Below are 12,695 nucleotides of genomic sequence, written 5' to 3'. Positions count from 1 at the left end.
CGTCCCCGGTCTTAGAATCAGATCCATCATTCTCAAACACCTGATTGATAATGTCAATGTTCGCATTGTATGCTAAAAATAGCATCGAGTATACAATGAGTGAGCACACGACGAGATCGATTGTGCGACTTGTTGTGATCACCTGTCCGCGACCGATTGACCTGCATTAACATACACCACGCACTATCATCCATGTCCACGTTGCAAGTGAATGGGAAAGTTTATTTTAATTTCGTCATATAACAAGATAAAGTTGAAAACTAAAACCCGACAGCGATCGTCTTAACTCTTAATAAACGCTGAAATATTGAGTTAAATTGTTTATCTATCGCTTGGTATATTTTAATGTTGTTGTTTTATATTCATGAGCGCAGAATTTTCTCCTCTTTCATTTGACATCCCACTCGATACAATAACAAAGAAAAAATTTTGGAGATCCCCACTGTTTTTGATGTAACATCCATTAGGTCAATTTTATTCATAGAAAATATAGCCTATGTCACCCGGACTTTTACGGGTGATACGAAATGTACAGATAAAGTCCTTTTATATGATACCCAACTTGGTACTTATCGTTATTTCGCTTTGAAAATTGAAACACATTTTTTTAATGATGTAACCACAAATTCAAGGTTTTCGGATTTAGTCCTTTACTTGTGCTATAAGACCTACCTACCTGCCAAATTTCATGATTCTAGGTCAACGGGAAGTACGGTTTTCTTGACAGACACGACAGACTGACAGGCGGACAAACGGACAGACAGACAGACAGACAGACAACAAAGTGATCTTGTAAGGGTTCCGTTTTTCCTTTTGAGGTACGGATCCCTAAAAATGGCATAGAGGAAAAGCCGTTGAAAGATGACAACTCAATTTAGATTGAACGAGCCCGTGAGAGTTAGAAAGGGTGGTGAAAAGCAGGCGGAACGGATTGTGTCGTTTCATTGTGAACAACACAGTGGGAGGTGCTCGAACCGGTGTAGGGGCAGAGGTCGCCGATAAACGACAAGACCTAAAATGTCATATAGGCGAGTCTATAGAGGACATTCGCAACCATTATATCTCTGACAGGCGACAGTGTTTAGAGAAAGCTAAAATTAACAACCTTATAAGGAATAAGGTTAAACATCGAAGAAAACTATTGCACTTAGCATTACATAAATAATGTACAGCTCGCTTATAAGCTTCGCACCTCATTGATATTTACGTTTCACCACCTGCTATATGGTCAAGGAAAATATCGTTAGCAAATATTATGCACAATGGGATTATTTTTTGGAAATCTTTAAAGATGCCTCCGGAAAAGGCCTTCCCTCTTGATTAGGTTAAAAATATAGATAATAAATACGTCATCGATTACTTCAAAATATACGAGTACCCTCAATGCCAATGCCCAGAGAGCCCGAAGAAAATTTTTAAAAGGTGCTTGTAGCAATAGCTGAAAGTTTCTAAGACGTGAAATTTAAGGATGGAAGTAACGAGGCAGGTCATAAAGGTCGGTTTCAAAGTTTACGGAACAAACAAGTTTTTTTTAAAACTTGACTGTGATTTGCATCATCGGGTCTGGTGTTTATTAAAAAGTGAAAATTATAGCCCTTGTTACTCGGGATGATATTTGGAAGGATACTAACGATACTCCATACATCCAAATATGTTCAGGCATTTAGAAGTTATGGTGGGATAATGAAACTCGCACATAAAACTGAAAATACTACATTCCTCGATCCATCGATCTTGTTAATGATGACGGCAATACATACAATTTATCTTGTTGATCAAGTAGTTAATAGGCATGTATAAATTAGTAAGAGATTGAAATCGGAACAAAAACCACCGGAAACAAGAAGAACAAGAACTAATGGAACTAACACAGTTCGCAAAACTCGGGAATGCGACGAGTGTATGTAAATGGTGGAATTTTCACGCCATTGTGTTTGCATGAGATTTATAGGGTGCTGATCCAGTTACCGCTTCGTCAGCCGCTATATGTCTTAAACCATTAAAGCCCGTTCACATTACTCTAGTTGCTGGGCTCAGTAAAATCTTTCTAGTGCCAGACTGGAATGGATGTAGACGACTGCATTATTACAATCAGTATTAAGTTACAAATATTAAAGACTGTTCTCAAAAAACTTTGTTTTAGGCGTCTGGATAGCGTTAACGATTCCAATTTCGGTGGATATAATGCGCTGGATCAAAAATACAGTGTGAATCCAGTTACTGAACTTGCTACGTTTGTTTCTCTAGTTAAGTACCTACAGAACTAGAGGATCAACACAAACTTATTTGGAACTTATTTGAAAGTTACAGGACTACTGGAAATTAACTGAAGGAGGTTATTTTAACTCGGACACTAGGTACATGGCTAACAAATCAAAATGCTTCACATTGTTTCAGTAGCAGAACAGTTAGATTACAAGACTGGATTGCTACTGGAACAATGTAAACTAGTTATTCTAACATTACGTTTCCCATCCAATTATTGTTACAATAGATGCCGCCTATCGTAATGATTATCTTTACGGTATGTGTCTCTAGGTGGAATCATTTTCCTAGCATTACTTATTAGCTGATATTGCGTGAAGTTATTCAATATTTTTCATATGAAAACTTCCTTCCTCAGTTCCTTCCTATTACCTCATTCATAGTTAGAAAATAGGACGTCATTGAATGAATAAACGCAGAAATATGTTTGATCGCATTTAGATCGCTTATGTTCTCGCAATCAAACTGTAGCTAACTAGCTCTATTACTATATAGACTTCTACCAACTTGAACCTATTGCTGTATTTCTGTTGTTTTTTTTTTGGATAGGTACAATACTCAACAAATTATACCTAATTTAAAAATAAAATTTTTATTCAAATAAAATATTTAAATATCTATATTTTCTTTTTTGGCGATTCAAAACTACTCGTAAAAGTCTAATTGAATAAAAATGTTTTGTTTTTTTTTTTTATAATTATTGAATATTGTGCCTACCCAACGAGAAAAAAAAACTAATATTTTTTACAAAGTGCCTTTAAATAATCAAATGAATCTATCACTGCTTCGAAATACTCTTCTAAATGAGAAGCACCAACTAGAAACTTCATGCAACTTCTACAAGCACTTTTTCTTGTAAAAATAAAGTCGTCAAGGGTTCTATCAGTCGATAATAAATGATCGGGAGCTGTTGGTTAATATTTGAGGTTCTCTTGGTGAACATAGCATCTGCAGTAACGTAGCTTCCAAACAAACAACAAAACAGTAACGGAAGCTATAGCAGTTTTTCTATTCAGATCAGAATTTTACTACAAGAATCGGATTGATCGGTCATTGTAGTGTGTTCAAATAAATTTCTAACTGAACTTGACTTTCATAACAATATCCATTGATAGACAGCTCAATGCTCGAGCCATGACCATTGAGTTAATTTCACGTCCGACGCCTAACGGGAAATCTTAAAGGTTACGCTTAGAGTAAAATCAAGCTTCAGTATCTTGTTCCAAAACTTTTTCACTCAAAAATCAGTGATCAATACTGAATAGAAATTAGTGCATGATACTTAAAGAACATCAAGTTTAATTCGTTATAATCCGCCAAAGCAGACGAATCTGTAGGTATGGTACAACGTGCAACATGCGATATGTACCGCCTGCTCTCCCACTACTAAACATGCAGGAAAAGCAAGCCACCAAGCGAGAAAAACCACCACATAAGAACACAATCTTCTGAAACACATTCAACGTTAGTTAGGTAGATAAGTTTCACTCAGACACCGGAGCATCCTCAAGCAGACTCTTACAATAAGTACATACATCATTTTAAAGTTTGCAATTAGAGGTAGGTATATTGAAGTAAGTATTTAAAAGTTATACAATAATCTAAAACGCAAGGAAAGCCGAGTGCCTCTGATACTCGACCGTTCTCAAAGATCATAATGTATTCAACGCTAGCGAAAATAAATCATAAAACTAATTTAAGTTATGACTTTTGAGTCAATCACCCAAAATTAGTTTGCCAAACGAATTGGTTAATTAGCAACTAAATAAGGAATGTGATTCAGATGAGCGGCAAACAAAAATAAATGTTACAAGAACCACGAGAGGCCAACAAATTGGAATTTATTATACACAACACGTTGAAAAAAAATACTTTCGGTCATTAGTACTGCTATGTGACCAATGAGCCTTGAGCAGGTTTGATTTCACAAGTTCAAAAGATTTCGCACGAAAGAACCTCACTAAGATTTTAGAAAAATTCCATTCGGATTGAAGCTGAGGTGCCAACATTAAACTAAAGTAGGATACAATGCCCGGCAAACAATTTGAACATTGACGCGATCGGCTGGCGAATGGCGGGTTCACACGATTGGTTGATCAGTCGGCGCGGGTGTACGCCATTGGTTGATAAGTCGAACCTTGCTTCTTGGATTCGCTAATTTTCTTCCACTACGCCGGCCGCTTCAAGTTCATGTTTTTTACCGGGCAACATACAAGTCCAAATACTCCCCAATCTGAATGTACACCCCAATCTGAAAAGAAGCCCACTATAAACTCAATCGCATGCACAGCATGAAGTACAAAAATTCAAAAGAGAATAAAAAGGGGAAAGTTCAATGGAATGCAAAATTTCTCTGTGGGTGCTTTTATATACAAGCAATTTATTACGAGTAAAGAAATTTCACTCGCGCGATCATGATTCACCTTCAAGGTTAGATGACCACGACAAAAAAACTATAAAAAAACCAACCGTGAACCTTGAACTTCAGTAAGAGCAAAACATTGTAGTTTCAAAGTTGAACTAACCATCCTATAGGTAGGCCATAATATTATAATATAATGGTTAAGTTTAGCTTTGAAACTGCGAGTATAATGGTGGTTTTTAGGGTGCCGTATCCAATGGGTAAAAACGGAGCCCTATTAATGTCACTCTGCTGTTTGTCTATCTGTCCACGTGTCACAGGTCTCTAGCTCTTAGACTAGAAATCATGAGATTTTTTAAATCTTTCATACTTATAAGGAGTTTTTTTTCTTTTCGGAACATGTCAATCCGTAAGGCATCTACATTTATTAAATTACCTACTTTCGTAAGGCCTTCTTGTACATCTGTAACAGAGCCCTGGCCACATCACAGCGGTTGAGATAGGGCGCCGATACAGCCGCCAATCTGGCGAAGCATGGGAAATCATGAAGTCTTATCTCCTAAGTTAAATAACGAGGTTCTTACCTGCCACATTGCAAGCTGTCATCTCGCTGATGAGGCTCTCGAGATCGGGCGACATGAGCCGCTCCTCGTCCTCTCCGTGCGTGTAGTCCAGCGCATGGTACACCACTATGGCCAAGTTCACTACCAACTGAAACAAGCAGAAAAATCTACGTTAGGAATCCTGAATTTTTTAGGGGTTACAAGCGTAAATTAAAAATTTATAACACCCCCGACAAGTGAAGGTTACAGTAACTTAGAAAAGAGCTGATAACTTTCAAACGGCGGAATCGATTTTCTTGGATTATAGCTAAGAACACTCTCGATCAAGCCACCTTTCAAACAAAAAAACTAAATTAAAATCAGTTCATTAGTGTATGATATTATATTATAATATTTCATTAAGAGCTTTTAGTATCGAGTAGGACGTGGTTACAGTTCTCGTGAAAAAAGGAACTGGATCTTCCATACAAAAGATTGCTCCGTATTTTTCTCCTTTAGCAGTTGATTTTCTATGTTGGCTTTTATGAAAGGTGACTTAATTTGTGTTACAAAATATTTCTTTTAGTTGGCTATATTAACGCAACAGTTTTATAGCTGACTGTTGTAACGCAGCGGAAAATTCATCTAACATTTATAATGTCTTACTAAACCGCTCCTATGCATTCAGCATGACTATCAAACCCACTGAATGGAACCGATGCTTGTCTATTGTTAATGAACGTATTACGTTGCCCAACTGTTCTGTCATCCCACTCACTAACATCACTCTGCTAACATAGTGCCTGCTGCAAAAAGAATCATTCACAATAAAGCCTGCTGCACATTAGTTACCTACTTACCATGAAACTCGATGATATCAAAATGCGTTACGACTCACGATACGACGATTTTTTATGAAATGTTAACTTCTAAGGGCTGATTCTTCAGCAGATACTTAAACTTTAACCGGGGAATGAATCTTATATTCTGACAAATTTACCATACCAAAAACTGTCAAAAGTTCAAATTTATTTTTTAGATTAATGTTAGAATGATAATTTAAAAATCGGTCCTAAGTAGAACAATATCTTTTTACTATAAAGATTTAAAAAAAATTGAGTTTCCACTTTCTACATTAGTTAACATGTATAAGAAACTACATAGGTACACAGTTAATATAGGTACGTTAAATTAATCTAGCTATTGACATAACAGGATAGTTTCGATCTTCTAAAGAAATACGATACGATACGACATAAAGAATCGGATCCAACAGAATACATGTGCAGTTACTCTTATCTTGAGCAACGCCCTGCATCGCTTTCAGCACTCCTGCACGCGCAATCCTGCACACTTCATTTAACGACAGTGTGGTAACAAGATTGATGCAAAATCATCTAACATTCTGACCCATTTTCAAACCTCAGAGTAAATGAAAAAGATAGAAATGGTAATCGAAGCGCCAGATAATCAATCTGCCTTGGAGAAGATAGCAAGATTGATGCAGAGTCAACTAACACTCGGACCCATTTTCAGAGGCGTCAGATAACCCACTTTGGAGAAGCCGATGAACAAATTACTGGTACGATTTAAGGTGCAAGTCGTTAAGGCTATCCTTGCCAACGATCCCCCGTCGATTTCCTACGTATGATATTATTGTTCTCATCTCTATCTGCCCTGGTTCGTGCATTCTCGGTTCCTAGATCGGTACATTTGTGATAACCAAATTTCAAATTGCTGTGATTGGCTGAATTTACCATGTTCTTGCTGCGACAGTGAGTTTGAGCCACTAGCGGAACAATGTTAGCCGGTCAGAAATGATTGCAATTAGTCAACCTGTTTGACGTCCGTGTTCTGTTTTCGATTACAAAAAAGAAAAAATTGTTGTTGCAATCATCAATTTTAGCAAATAGTGAAAGAGAGTCGGCCAATCAGAGGTCACAACTACCGTCACACTTTCTGTCACACTATGGCAGTAGGCATACCGAGTAATGAAAACAAATTTTCATTCTGTCTAGGTCGAAGTAGGGTTGCCACCTGGCTCTTTTTGATTTACAGGCTACCACCATCAAAAATACGGGGTTTAGATTTGAAGAAATTTGAAATTTTGAAGTATTTGAAGAATATATATATATAGGCGGTGGTTCTCTCTGAAATGCATGGAAAGCCTATTTAGATATTTCAGTTTATTTATAAGTTTTGTATTTTTTCTCTGTATGTTGCCGTATCTTGATTGGTGAACTGTGTTTGCAATGTGGTTTTAAATAAAAGATTTATTTATTTAAATAGCTTTTAAAAACTCTTAGTGTTGTAAAGCAAAATGTTATACATTTCATGCATACAATCTTCTCATTTCAACTTAAAATTACATTTAATTTGTAATTCCACCTTCACAGTATCAATACTATGGCCGTAGCCAGGAATCGATTGCGGGAGAGGTTTTATTAGGGCCGGAACTGAATCCTGTCATGAGGAAAAAAACATTCGCTCAACTTTATGGGCTAATTACCTGGTTAGTGGAATTTCGCCTTTCAATTTGACAGTGAGATAAAATACAACAATAAAAAAGCGCGAGCGCAGTGAGCGTAAGTGTTTTTGGTTCAATACAGAAAAAATTAAAGTGAAAGGGAAACGAGTGTAGCCATAGCAAGATTTTATTTTTAAAGCTTCCTATCCATACTAATATTACGAATACGACAGTATATCTATTTGCCTATCTATTTGTTACCCTTTCACGGCCCATCTTCTTTACCAAAATTTTGGTACTTACTATTCAAAGGTAACTTGCATCCCAGACATTTTTTTTAGGCGGCTTTTTAGCCCGGAAAATCCCCCACGGAATTTTTAAAAATCTAAATTCATGCAAACGAAATTGCGGGGTTTACACCAAGTAATAGAAATTCAAAGCGCGAGTGAAGTGAGCGCAAAATGTTTGATATATTTCCAAAAAAAAATTGGTAAGCAAATGCAAGAAATAGTGTAAGTATTATTTTAGGCTTAGGTTTTTGACGGCTTCCCAGGCGCAGTCGCCATTTCGAAATTTCTGGTCTGGTGGGAGGCTTCGGTCATGGCTAGTTATATGGTTAGTATGGCCCTAACGGCCAAGAAATTAGACTGCATCATCACTTACCACTAGAAAAGATTAAAGTCACGGGCTAACTTGTATAAAAAAAGGCTTACATCCTCAAACCAAGCCCCGCCGCCTTGGCTACGACCATGATCAATATCGAGTGGGTTTCGGCTGCGCATTGCCGCAAAAGGAAAATATTCTTTCTACTGGACATAACGTCAGTGTTGGATCTCGCCAGCCAGCTCCTGCTGAATTTGTAAAAAACCGGCCAAGTGCGAGTCAGACCCACGCACCGAGGGTTCCGTATTCGGGTATTTTTTCCGACATTTTACTCGAGAAATCAAAAACTGTTATGCATTAAAAAAATATGCATAAAAATAAATAAAAATCTGTTTTAGAATGAACAGGTAAAGCCCTTTCATATGATAACCCACTTGATATATGTAGTTATCTTACTTTGAAAATTGAAAATACTAATATTTGTTCATGAACACATGACAGACGGATAGAAGGACAAATGGACAGACGGACAGACGGAAAGACTGACAGACTGACAGACAACGAAGTGATCCTATAAGAGTTCTTTTTTGCTTTTGAGTTACGGAACCCTAAAAATATTTAGTTTTATTTGCCCCGTATTTTATTTTCATAATTACAGGTTTCTGTATCCTGAAATACGGGGTAACCAGTAAAATACGGGGCCTCTGGCAACCCTATTCGGAAAACACTGTCACATTCAAGTTAATGTCAAATATTTTGTTTTCAATTACAGAAAGCTGCATCAATCATTATTACAATATTTTCTTTGTTGTGATTGGCTGAATTTTAGAGTTTCAGCCAATAAAGAGACTATTTGCCAACTAAACGTCATAACAATATAAATGCCAGAAAGTTTAACCAAATAAAACAAACTTAATGAGAACCTAGTGAGAATGCAAACGGCACACAATTTATAATACATATTATGTTAGTCGTATATAATAGATATTATAGTAGTCGTTCACTTTGGTAATAGTCAGATTGTCATCAGTTAAATTGATATTGGTTGATGTATCGTAAATTATTGTTTCGGTGACAAATATTTTTATTATCTATTTATCTTTGAACAGAATGGAATAGAATGAAATGGAATGGAATACAATGATAAATTTTTATTCCTGTAAACTTTTAGGTAAACTTCAAAGTGTTTTTGGATGGTCAGAAAAATTCACCACTGGTTCGGAATGCCGATCCTACGTTTTCTAGGGTTTCGTACCTCAAAATGAAAAACGGAACTCTTATAGGATCACTTTGTTGTCTATCTCTCTGTCTGTCGTGTGTGTCAAGAAAACCTCTAGGGTACTTCCCGTTGACTCAAAACCATGAAATTCGGCAGGTAACCTAACTGCGTAATTTTGGGTAGTTTTTTTAATCGATAAAGAAAGTTTGCGACATTGTTCAATAAAAAATTTGGATTCCAACTCCTCAACCCTGATGTTGCAGGGGACCTGACTACTAAAGCTAATGGGATTTAAAAAGTGTCGATTATTAATTGATATTGAAGGTATCTATACCAAGTAAACACTTTGTCGTTGACCTCAACCCTGATGCTGTAAGAAATTGCATTCCTAAATTCTGGTGATCCCTCGGGATTTGAAAAGGATCATCCGTTTAAATATTCTTACGTGATACAGAAACAAGTTGCATCCCGGGGACGGGCTATTACGGAGAGGCAACTTTTGTTCTGGGAAATGAAAGGATCGGGATTTTTAAAAACCTAAATCCACGCGAGCGAAGCTTCGGGCATTAGCTAGTTGTAAATATATTTAGAAGCTACTATAAGATAATAGATAAGGTACTTATTTCCTTATATTTTTATTGTATGGCAGCGCGCGGTTTTAAATTATAAATTGCACGTCCTGTCCTTTTCTGTAATACATTTTTTTCTCAATATCTACCGCTTTATCTCATAGCAAGAGTCCGTAAGACATAATACAGTGAAAATAAGCAAAATATACAATTTTTGCAGTTTCCACGTCAGTACCTGTCGAATTTTTCTAACAGTGTAAGCAGCAGAGCTGAGTTTACCATCAAGTGTTGATATGTGGGTGTTCCATAGAAGCTTTGCATCTAACATTATACCGAGAAACACGGGGTTCTCCTTTATTTTCAACATATGATTATTTATCAATGAATTTATGTCATTTAAGGTCCTGGTATTGGGCAGTGTGAATTCAACACACTTAGATTTCTTTGCATTTGGAAGTAAATTGTTAGCAATAAATCAGAGAGTGACCTGTGATATGGCATTACATATAGTATACATTGTCAAAAATTATAATATTAAAGCTGTGCGTATTGCGTGAGGAATAGGTTGCAAGAGAGTTGCAACTTGCAGGGTTTGATGCATGCGCTATTGCCAGCAAACATGAGACATATTTTTATCTACAGGCAACGTCTGAGTAGGTAACGCATACGTCTAACGCAAGTTGAAATGTACCAGTGTATTTAGTTAGACCTATCGACAAGTTTGGAGTTGGGTGCAGTCTAAATGTGGCCCGTGTGTTTAGACTGTCCGTTTCTGTCAGTTTCACGTGTCGTCCCCCGCACTTCACCACCCCGCTTGCACAAATCGAGACAGCACGAAATTTTCAAGATTTCTGGGTGTAATTTCTGGTTTTCGTAGTTCCCACATAATTATAACAATATAAAATATATAACGATAATTTTTTTACTACATAATATTCATTAAATTTTCTAGGTCTGTGGTTTTTCCAAATTTCATTAAATTGCTTCGTTGTCTAGAAAAACGAGCACAAAGTTGGGCCTTTTTTTTAAAGAAAAATACAAATCTTTGAGCCCCTGTAATTTTAAAACTACATATTTTTAGAAAAATCTAAAACACCACAGACACAGATATTAGTTTCTAGACTATGTCTGCAAAATTTCATGGACTTTGGTTGCTTAATATTCAAATGAAATGGGAACTACGATTGTATGGAGTAAGTGACGGAGAGAGCTCTGTTAAGACTTCAACAAAGTCATAAAAAAGGTAGAGAAGTACGTATTCTAGTAAACATTTACTATTTACAACGCTTACAACATGTTATTTCTTGTAATTACATATTAGTTACTTAGGTTAAGATTTTATGAGATTTGGACGTCTTTGGCCAGACAGAATTCTTTAAAAATTCACGAGACATTAAAAGACGTTTTAAATGCCCGCCCGAATAGTGAAATGTGATCACTTATCTCCTCCTCACTTCATTTCACTGCAGAGCTCTATCTATCTTTTCTTTTTAGTCTGTGTTTTAGCCTAACACCCGTAACAATGATCAATAGATAGAATACAGTTGGAATTAGCGGATATTTCATTCGCTTCAATAGAAACTGTCAGTGGATACAATGGCAATGAAGAAGATCTTAAATTTTTTTAATCTAATAGTTTTTTTGCAAATCAAAATGCCATGGGAAGAGAAATGATGGCGACCAACAAAACATAAAAAAATCAAAATGAAACAACTATGCTGGTTGCTATTTTTTTTTCATAGACTTTCAGTTTCAAATATAGATATGGGGGGAAGCAGATGGATGAAGAAGATGAAGGACCGTGAAATCATTGTAGGACAGTTTGAATTCTAACTAATTGTTAAATGCGCCCAACGATATAAGATATTATACTTTAGATGATACTTGATCAACTATAGTTATACATATCTTTAATGGCCTATTTAGATTGTTAGATCATAGTCAACCTCAGCTGCTTGCGGAAGGCTTTTAATATCTATGTACTATATAAATTGCATCTTTTTGGTGACGTAGAGCGTACATTATTCGGATACGTGCGTAAGGTCCACGGCGATTAGTAAATCGGATGCTGTTATTGTTGCCGTCTCAGTTGCGTGCGCCGGCGCAACAATGCAACATCATATTGCACGAGATTTGCACACAATGCCCGCGATAACAGCTCGCAGTTCGGATATAGACAGGTTGGGATAATGTATGCGTACCATTGTTGCGCCTATAAAATATTTCGGCAGCGACATTCCTGCAAAGTTGATGACTGATAGCAGAGAGAACTAGAGTGAGAGAGCTCTCGGTTTGATCCTGAAACGACGATATGTCAAATGTTAGGCTATAGGTGACGTGAAATCGATGAAAAATAGGCTATTCATAGGTTAACTAGCGTTAAATGTAGGTAACAGTTGAAGCCTGCCAGTGACGTCGAAACCTGGACGTTTTGTTCAAGTTCCGTTTATTTATGCATATTTTGAGAAAAGATAGGATTTAGAAACGTGGGTGTCAGACTGTCGTGAACTGTGCTGAAAGCTATTAGGTCAGGTATCAGCTGGTTGATAATAAAATAATTCGCGTAGGTATTTATTAGAGCCTACGGTACCTACCTAATTATATTACAACGGTCAGCGACTTTTCGACTACATCCATGCAGTAAAGTGATTTTTAACCCCCAACCCAA

General features: G+C 36.7%; 1 protein-coding gene across 5 annotated transcripts in view; it reads right to left on the bottom strand.

Annotated features, from left to right (window-relative positions):
- LOC123865947 (protein spire) overlaps nt 1-12,695 on the bottom strand; it is a 194,614-nt gene that overhangs the window by 83,892 nt on the left and 98,027 nt on the right. For all 5 annotated transcript variants that reach the window (XM_045907172.1, XM_045907178.1, XM_045907197.1 and 2 more), the window contains exon 3: nt 5,212-5,338. In XM_045907172.1, coding sequence (XP_045763128.1) covers nt 5,212-5,338 — 127 coding nt within the window. The remainder of the gene's footprint in view (nt 1-5,211; nt 5,339-12,695) is intronic.

The sequence above is a fragment of the Maniola jurtina genome, chromosome 1 (genome assembly GCF_905333055.1).
Source record: "Maniola jurtina chromosome 1, ilManJurt1.1, whole genome shotgun sequence".
Lineage (NCBI taxonomy): Eukaryota > Metazoa > Arthropoda > Insecta > Lepidoptera > Nymphalidae > Maniola > Maniola jurtina.
This window is presented reverse-complemented; position numbering and strand designations above follow the sequence as displayed.